The sequence below is a fragment of the Oreochromis aureus genome, linkage group 10 (genome assembly GCF_013358895.1).
Source record: "Oreochromis aureus strain Israel breed Guangdong linkage group 10, ZZ_aureus, whole genome shotgun sequence".
Taxonomy (NCBI): Eukaryota; Metazoa; Chordata; class Actinopteri; order Cichliformes; family Cichlidae; genus Oreochromis; species Oreochromis aureus.
In genome coordinates, this window is record NC_052951.1 from 12,456,977 (window position 1) to 12,466,811 (window position 9,835).

Sequence of the window (9,835 nt, forward strand, 5' to 3'; positions counted from 1 at the left end):
CAAAGAGACACTCCTTAGATTACTCACAGCCCTCATTATGACAGCAAATCTAGTCTCTGCATTTTAAATGAATTGCTAAAACAACCTGACAGGTCAGACTCTCAGGCTCCCTGGTTTCATGAGGTTTATGTGCAGCCCTCTAACCCCATTATTCTGCAGACACTATCTCACCGCTGAGGTCCTGCAACTGGGAAGGTTTACTGTAAGAATCAATACTCTGGACACGCAGAGGATGTGTGCACCACCAGTCACCTGTTCACCCTGCTACAACCTGTGGGATTTAGCCATTTCCTCAGTTTGAAACCACAATGTTAAAGATCTATGCAGGTCTAGTGAATGCAAAGATGAGTGACAGATTAAAGAGGAAACACCAACCACTAATCCCGTCGGTGACACTGGCCCTCTTGCTGTGCACTGACCATACGTCGATCCGACAACTGAAATTTCCTATCCCAATGATGCGAGTACTTCTGCTGTATAAGGTCTCGCTTACAGGTCTCATTGCTACCTTCAGAAATATCTGGAATATCCTAAACACTTCTAGTTTTTGTCTAATGTTGTAGTTTCTATCTAATGATGATGATGATTATTATTGTGGGTGCCTGGAGAGTGACTGGAAGTCCTGGTTTAGTGCTTTCAGCTGGTGTGTAATCTGAACCCCGGATAGTGACAGCCGTGGTGGGTGACAGTCAGGACGTTTGGTAGGGGGATTTAGAGCTCTTCATCTGCCTTCAGTCTCGCTGTCTTTCTGTTTCTCTTAGACTTTATACTTGAATATAGTGCAGCACAGTGCAGTGCAGTGCAGAGCAGTAGAGAGGTCCTGGAATACGATGGCAGTGCGTAGTCTTTGGATAGCTTTCGGAGTTGTAACTATTCTTGGGACTTTAGCGGGACTGGGTAAGTGACGCATTTGCAAACTTTTGGCACATCGCTGACTGGCAGGAAAGTAATGTCTGTACTGACTGCGGCATGTCATGTGCACAGAGATAACCAGCTCTTCTTGTGGTGACTGGCAAGGTACAGAAAACTTGCTGTACTTTAGACCTCATGAAAACATGTAAAAAGTTGTAGAGGCAAACTAACACAGCTGTAAACTTGCATATATTGTTTTAAACTGGAAGCAGTAATTTTCCTTCTGCTGATATCATATCTGCAACTTCTCTAACAAGGATTTTGTAGACTGTCTAATTTGGCTTTTTTGTGCACACTAGTGAACTAGAATATTTGCTTCCTTTATACTGTTGCACTGTGTTTTTGTGCATGGTATAAAAGGTTAACAACATACAAAGTATGACCGTCTATTCCATAACCATTAAGTATAATTGATGCAATTAGATGAAAACATAGTCAGTTAACAAATCAGAAGGAAAGCGGAACTTCCTGTATGATTTTTCATGACAGCGACAGTATGAGAGTGTGTAAGCTGTTCTTAATGGCCCAGATCAACTTTACTCCAGGGTTTTTACACTGTTTTTTTTTTTTTTTTTTTTAACTAGTTGGTTGCTTTTCATTTTATCATGTTGCTGTATGTTTTGCAGTTAGGCTTTTGGAGGCCTGTGATGTAAATGCATTAACCTGGAAAGCACTTTGGGCCAACTACTGTTGTTTAAAATCTGCTATATAAATAAAATGACATGACAATATGAGGTAAGAGGATGTCATAAAGCTGCAATGAAAGCAAGGAGATGATGGAAAGTTGAAAAACAAATACTTTGCTTATGGCATTATTGAAATCCATTTGTCCATTCAGGATCTAAAGGTATGGTGGTTTGTTCTTGTATTTGAGGGGGGAAAGGCTTCTTGAATCCAGTTATCTGGTGCAGATCGCATTCATTAACAAATCCCTCTCTGACCAAGTACAGGTATGTGCAAGTGACAAGCTGAAATATGGATTCTCAGTTTTTGTATTGATACATTAAAGGGATAGAAATCAAAGATTAAAACGCTGGAAATATGACTTGTGATTGTGGAACATCACAGAAGAATTATAGAATCTCTTCATTCCTTGCACTTAAATAGAGGACTGTAGGAATTTTGAGATTAAACTGACACTGTTGTTACCATTCGATAGCAGATAACCAGATGAACTTATGATCTTGGTATGAGGTCAAATGTAATCCAAGTGTGATATCAGGACTCTTTGCTCCACCTCGGGTGTTAGAGTGTTTATCTTCAGAACATGATGCGCTGGAATCCTCTTAGGAAGTAAGCTCATGGAACCAGACACCTCTTCTTGTTTCTCTTCTTTTCTAAATCACATTAAAAGATAACGCACACATGCACATGAGGAATGATTGTCAAAATGTCATTTTTTGTGTCTAAAAAAATAAATTACATTTTGACAGTAAACAGAATTTTGAATGTTGCTCATAGGACAGGAAGACACTATCAAGAGACATTAAGAACAGTATAGTGACTAAAATTCCTTGTACTGTTTTACTGTATGAATAGTGAAGGAGCTTTCTCACCCTTAATTTCAGAAAACCATGTGGGCCTTTTTTATATAGACATAGGATTAATGAACCATTGTCTCTCCTCGGCCACAAAATAAAATCTAAATCTCAGACGATGTTTTCCTTGGCCAGGCAGCACAGGAAGTATAACCTGGTACATTTAATGAAGCCTGGCTGCTATCAACACATCCCCACATGCTTCCTGAATGAAAATCAGCAGGTTTTCTCATGTGTTGAGATTTTCCATAATAAACCTTCCTACGCCACACTGAGAAAATATCCAAAGAAGAGGAAATATGTAGGCCAAAAAAAAGTGTGAGGCAGTCACTGAATGAGGCAGAAACCAAGGCTGCCTGATAGAAACAAACATTCCCCGAGATAAAAAGGATACCATGACTGCCCCTGCATACTTTCTTTTATACTCCCCTTAGAGCTCAGGCAGTATGTAAATGTGTAGTTACTCATCAGTTGCTACACAATGTCCGTCTTCCCTGCATTTATGCCGTGTATTGTATTTGTGTGTTGCACAAATCAGATCAGACAGAAACTGTCGCTGTAGTCTTCTTTATCGTCCTCTCCATATTTTATTTTGCTCTGCATGCTTGACTCTCATCAGCTCTCAGATTTCTATCAGGATATTCCAGGTTAGGATGCATCGCTCAGGAGTTCTTGCAGAAAAAAAATAATCTAATTTTCAGGGATGTGGTGATTCTTACTGGTTTCACTAATTTGATGGCTTTTTGTTTACATGTGAAAACTCTGGTGCTCTTAGAGTTTGGATCATTATGGCCCTAAAGTATTGTTTGAAACTGTTTGCTGACTTTTGCATATACTATGGCTTTGTTATATCACTCAGCAAAGAATTACTTTTAAAATCCATCTGCAAGTTCAAAAAGCACTCAGTGGTTTGACTCTCATCAACATCTCCGACTTGCTCAGTGTCTATAACCCAACTAGACCTTCCAGGTCATCAGCTGCAGATCTTTTCCCAGAATAAGATCCAAGTATGCTGACGGTGCCTTTACTTATTGTGGTCCTGTTCTTTGGAACAAAACTACCAGCTGGCCTAAAACTATGTCTACATTCAAAAATGAACATTAAAACCTTTTTATTCTCACATACTTACTGTGTTTGAGTGTTAATTTGTATTCTATACCTTGTAAAATGTTGGTTTTATTACCTCAAAACATTGTAGATCTACATAATTTTTTATCTTTTTTAACAGTAAGCACATTGTGTTTATTTGGAATGAAATGTGCTATATAAAATGAAAATAATAATAAAATAATAAAACTAACACAGTTATAGATAGATAGATAGATAGATAGATAGATAGATAGATAGATAGATAGATAGATAGATAGATAGATAGATAGATAGATAGATAGATAGATAGATAGATAGATAGATAGATAGATAGATAGATAGATAGATAGATAGATAGATAGATAGATAGATAGATAGATAGATAGATAGGTAGGTAGGTATTGAATGCTGTCATCAAACACATATCCCTTCTATGGTCGCCTGCAGGCTCTGCCTCTAATTTCCAAACATCACTCTCCTGTCCCTCTGTCTGAGCTAACCTATTGTAGTGTCAACTACAGGAAATGATGAGGTCAAAAACTTGACACCATATATTTAACTCACCCTTCGACTGACTGATATTTAGAATTATACTGCATGCTGTGCAGCTCACGAGGCACACTTAAAAGTCAGACAACGTATAACTTTTGAAGCCATCCATTTACTCAGTACAGACACACTATGTTCCGCTTACTGTACCCAGATTGAGTTCTTATACCTAAAACTAAGCAAGATCAGCATAGTGTCTTTGTAGCTATCCATCATTAAAACAGCTTGTGATTAATAAGCTGGCATAATATACAGCATAAGGAATACCAAAATACCAGTTTTTGTTTTAATCAATGATGAAATTAGAGGGAAAAATTGCTTAGAAATTCAAATGGGGTACGGTCTGAGTTCAAACACAATTTGCTGCATATCACATCTCATATTTCACTGTTACATTTATTTATTCATCCTTCTTATATCCAGAATCATCTATTAACCAAGCTCAATAAGTAGAAATTGACCAAGCCTTAAGAAAAAAAATCATATGGGTAAATTACTGTTCAAACTAAGTGACATATTTGTGAGTGACTGGGACACCCTGACCCAGGATCTCATGGGAGATGACATATTTACTGCTTTGTATTACTGTCACCATTTTTGCCTAAGGATTACATTGATGATTATTGTAGATGACCCGAGTTTGACTTAAAGTCCCAGTTGAGAGTTTTTGATAGGCCGCTATGTAACGTGAGCTATGGATAGTGACAGCTGGGAGAGAAGAAGCAAGTGGTCGGAAATAACCTCCATTTAGTCTCTCCTAGTCTCTCTTGACCTTTGTTCAGATATATGGTCAGGAGCAGCACTCAAGGAGTTCAATGTAATGGCAATGACGGCGGTTTTTAGCATAATCTTTGAACTCTGGAATTGTAGATTGGCTAATCTCTAGAGGTTGTAGCCTATCTCAGCTGACATAGGGTGAGAGATTGCCATTCTATCGTAGAGCTATAAAAATAATATCTTCAGTGACAATAAAATAATATTTGTCCTTGTTAATATTATTGGAGAGTACTGATATGCAGATATCCAAACTTATGGGACTGTATTGTATGGACATCACAATGTAACAACAATACAAACAGAAATATTATAAAGTACTAAACCTTTTGCACAACAGTATCTTGTGTAATAATAACCAGATATATTCTTATGTAACTTTTTGATACTTTCCTTCATGCAGTGCAATGTAATCAGGAGACAGAGCTGATGAGGGACTTGTTCAAAAACTACAACAAGAATATACGTCCAGTATTACATCCTGAAGACAAAGTGGGGGTTCAGATCAAGCTGACCCTCACTAATCTTATTTCCCTGGTAAAAGCTTCATTTTGCTACTTTTTGCAATAAATCTTTTCCACATATTAAGAATGTATGAGCATTACTTAAGGGTGGAAACATATTCAAAAGCATTACGGTTAAAAAATGCGATTAATAATCATCTCTCATGTGTGCATTTATCACAACCACTATCACATGAGCCACACAGCTCAATCAATCTCTTCTCTCATTCCTACAGAATGAAAAGGAGGAGACTCTTACAACCAATGTGTGGATTGAGATTGTGAGTTGTATCTCTCTTCTTGGTAGAAGGTATTTCTCCCTCGTCTTTGTCCAGCTTTTAATATCACTCCTGATCTTTTTCTCAAACCACAGCAATGGAATGATTACCGCCTTGCCTGGAATACATCTCAGTATTATGGCATTGAGGTTATTCGTGTCCCGTGCAAAACTGTCTGGCTTCCCGATATAGTTCTTGAAAACAAGTAAGGCAGGAACAAAAAGGAGCGCAATTCTGTCTCTTTTGTTTTTTGTGTTTTGGACAGTTTGTTTGTTAACCGGTTCTGGTCATTGTCCACAGCATTGATGGCAAATTTGATGTGGCCTACTATGCCAATGTGTTGATCAGCAGTGATGGTGGGATTTACTGGCTGCCTCCTGCTATCTATCGCAGCACGTGTGCTATTGAGATCACCTACTTCCCGTTTGATTATCAAAACTGCACACTTGCATTCAGGTGGGATTTATTCATCATTTGAAATCTACATTTATACTATATGTAAGTCTTTCTTTATGCATTTATTTCTATTAAACTTTGGCTTGATTGCCACAACCGTAGATCCCAGACTTACAGTGCCAATGAAGTGGATCTCACCTTGGCTGTTGGAGAAACGGGGGAGATTATTGAATGGGTGGACATCGACCCTGAGGCTTTCACAGGTACTGTAAATGCACCATCCATCCATCCATCCATCCATCCATACCTTAGTCCACATTAACAATCATAATATTCAAGTTTTGAAAGCTTACAATTCCCCTTCAGGTTTTTGCATTTACACCCTTTAGAGAACGGTGAGTGGGCCATTGTCCATCGTCCAGCCAGGAAGATGATCAACAGTCGGTATTCCCCAGATGACCTGGAGTATCAGGAGATCACGTTCAATCTGGTCATCCAAAGGAAGCCGCTGTTCTACATCATCAATGTTATCCTGCCCTGTTCCCTTATCTCGTCTCTGGTCGTACTGGCCTACTTCCTACCTGCACAAGGTCAGTGAGGTCAATGCTTTTGCTGTTGCACTATTACAGTTTGAAACAAGCCAGATGAACACATTTGTCTCATAATTTTCTGTATCCAGATGTAAAACGAAACAACAATGAACTTGATTTGCTCTCCGTAATAATTTTAAAATAATTTGGACTTAGTCTTTTTATTGTGTTTGTCACTAACTAATAAAACCTCATCCCTAATTGCAAATTCAAAAGTAACTGAACTACAGAACCTAAAGGTTTGATGTGGAAAGCATTCAGCTAAAGCTCTAAGACTGATGTTACTGTAATACAGCTGTCTTTTAAGTCTTAAATCATGAAATATTACAAAGCATTACTTGATGCCTGAAGTAAATGAAAGAGAAGAATGTCCTTTTTTTTGGTTTGGTCCAACTGGTCTAACTCTGCTGCTCCCTCACAGCTGGAGGACAGAAGCTGACCGTGTCCATCTCTGTTTTGCTGGCTCAGACTGTCTTCCTCTTTCTTATCGCTCAGAAGATCCCCGAGACCTCTCTGTCTGTCCCTCTAATTGGAAAGTGAGTCAGCATGTCCTCTCTGCTGACCCCTGCTGGTTTGTTTTGCTTCAATCCAAACAGTTTGAGCCTGCCCTCCAACAAAGATCTCTCTAATGTCTTCCCCAGGTACCTGATCTTTGTGATGTGTGTCACTACTCTCATTGCTACGAATCAAATTGTAGTGCTGAACTTCTCACTGCGCAGCCCCAGCACTCACACCATGTCCCAAACCCTCAAACATGTAAGTGCCCTCCACGGAGATGAGTAAACTTCTTTTTTAAAGAGTTATTTCAGTAAAGTGACTGTTGTTACCTTCTATTGCCTGCTGCAGCTGTTCTTGAAAATGGTTCCTCGCTTCTTGGGCATGTCTCCGCTGGTAGATGATAGTGAGGTAACAACAGAGGTAAATGGGGTGAGGGAGCGGCGGCGCAGCTCCTTTGGCCTCATGCAGAGAGCAGAGGAATATGTGCTCAAGCAGCCTCGCAGTGAAATGATGTTTGACAAGCAAAGAGAGAGGCATGGTCTCACGCGATCCATTGGTAAGACCGTTGATTACGGAGCAACACTCAGCACAGTCTTTAGCTCACATTTCAGCTCAAATACTTAAATATTTGAAAATCAAAGTATAAAATGTATCTGGTCTAATTAGTGCTGCTCACTGCATATTGTCATCTAACTCTCAGTGTCTTCCTCCCTCTAGTGGACAGTATAGATGTCAGCAGCACAGCTAACCTATATAAGAGTTTGGCCCAAGCTGCACCTGAGATTAAGCAATGTGTGGATGCCTGCAACTTCATTGCTGACAGTACAAGGCAACAAAATACCATTGGCTCTGTGAGTGTTTGTTTGTTTGTTTGTTTTTTGAACTCAACCTCAGTAATGTTTTAGATGAGTAAGATTTTCCACTCAATCTTTATTTTAGGCTCACTTGAACTTAAGCTTTTGTTCACTTTCTTTCCAACTCAAGGAAATTGAAAGCTGGGTCTTGATCGGGAAAATGGTCGACAAGGTGTGTTTCTGGGCAGCTATTTCTCTATTCATCATCGGCACAGTGTGGATCTTCCTAACAGGACACTTCAACCGTGCCCCAGAATTACCATTTCCAGGAGAGAGTAAAAAATATGCCCCAACTTAAAAAAAGGTGGGGGGGGGGGAGAAATTTTTCTCTGTTTAATGTTTTCAAAGTATATTTTGCCTCGTGCCGTTTATGATGACGAACGCAATGTTCACTGACCCCATGGTTAAGATTCAGGGCGGAGTAAAGTCTGTGTGTAATAACGACAAATCTTTCTGTTTCCATGCTTGTCAAGCACCTGAGCATCAACATTCAACGTTTCTTAACTTCTAAACTAAGTTGCCAGCATTTCTGTATTAAATCATCATTATTAAATCACAATTATTTGGTTAGTTTTGGGGTAGGAGAATTTAAGCAAGCCCAGACTTACAGCTTATGGATGCATTTTGAAAAAAAAAATGTTAAAGGCACTGCACCACCATGCAAAGGGATTTAATTCTATTGCAGAAAATGACTTTTATGACTTTGTTTTGCATAACATGAAGCTACAGGCACTGTATGCTTTAACTAAAGAACCCATTTTACTTCCATGACCATCTACAAAACACTCAGAAAACATATCCCTGTGCACATATTATGTCTTATGGTCATTATCTATATATGTAACATGAGCCAACCAACTCTAAATCAAAGCCTTATTCTTCTTACTATGACTTATTTATTGGAATGTATTGCGTACAGTAGATGGCTCAGTGGGACACTGTTTGGAGTTAACTGTGCCAGGACTTCTTTTTTTAAATAAATGTTTTCGTTTATTACAAAGTGTGTATTTTAATCTTGAACTGAATGTCTAAGTAGGTGTATTATATGTTTATACGTCAGACAGTGTGAATCTCCAAAGTGTGGCTAAAACATAAAACTGTGATCATATTTTTTACAGTTATTTTGAGCGGTGTTACTCAGCTGATTCAATAAATGTGACAGAAATGGGCTAACAAATTAAAAAAAAAGTCTAAACATGGTTGAGATTTCACACACTGAAGACTTGAATGGTCTATGTTTGTTTTTCTGTTCGTGTCCAGCTGTGTTCAACATACACAGTTGGGTATTTGAGGGAGATATTCTGTAATATAGTGTGTTTATGGCAAAAACACAGGAAAACTCACATCGAATACGTTTGGATTTGCCATCAGGTTGTATTCATTTTATAATGTGTCTAATAATATTTGATAAAGTGGAATAAAATGTGAGATTAAACCACATAGAAAGGTTTGACTGCTGTGTCACTGATGGACTGCTGTTTAAAAATCTAGTCAGACTTGTGGTTGAACGCCTCCATGTGGTGGAAAGTTGCACTAGGGAGACTTTGTTAATAGCGCCACCTCACACCAATTTTTGGAGTTGTCTTTGATTTTTCCGAAAACATCAACCTGTCACATCACTGTTTAAACCAAGACTGTAAAAGAAAAGAAAAGAAAAAAATTAAAATTAAAAAAAAAAAACCTCAGAAGGTGAAAACGAAACCTTTCACGCCTGTGTTTTTAATATCAAGTCCTAGAAGTATGTTTGCTTTAGATACAGCAAGTCTAAAGTTCAGCTGTTAGATCGTTACTGTTTTCTATCAGTGTGTGAAACTTCAGGTACAGTCATCTAAAACCTGCACCTGTTTCGAAAAT

The 9,835-nt window shown here is 38.5% G+C and overlaps 1 protein-coding gene across 1 annotated transcript; it reads left to right on the top strand.

Annotated features, from left to right (window-relative positions):
• Positions 1–815: 815 nt before the first annotated feature.
• Positions 816–9,517, top strand: chrne (cholinergic receptor, nicotinic, epsilon). The gene is made up of 12 exons (XM_031752475.2): positions 816–897; positions 5,266–5,399; positions 5,602–5,646; positions 5,739–5,848; positions 5,944–6,099; positions 6,202–6,302; positions 6,429–6,629; positions 7,051–7,165; positions 7,271–7,385; positions 7,476–7,683; positions 7,845–7,978; positions 8,112–9,517. Exons 1-12 carry the CDS (start codon positions 831–833, stop codon positions 8,277–8,279), a joined length of 1,554 nt encoding a protein of 517 aa, XP_031608335.1. The 5' UTR covers positions 816–830; the 3' UTR covers positions 8,280–9,517.
• The last annotated feature ends 318 nt before the right edge of the window (positions 9,518–9,835 follow it).

Excerpts from the sequence above, each read along its gene's own strand:
- chrne (XM_031752475.2), top strand. The coding sequence starts at position 831 with ATGGCAGTGCGTAGTCTTTGGATAGCTTTCGGAGTTGTAACTATTCTT. Across the intron at positions 6,100-6,201 it reads AACTGCACACTTGCATTCAG|ATCCCAGACTTACAGTGCCA; the intron begins GTGGGATTTATT and ends CCACAACCGTAG. Across the intron at positions 6,303-6,428 it reads CGACCCTGAGGCTTTCACAG|AGAACGGTGAGTGGGCCATT; the intron begins GTACTGTAAATG and ends TACACCCTTTAG.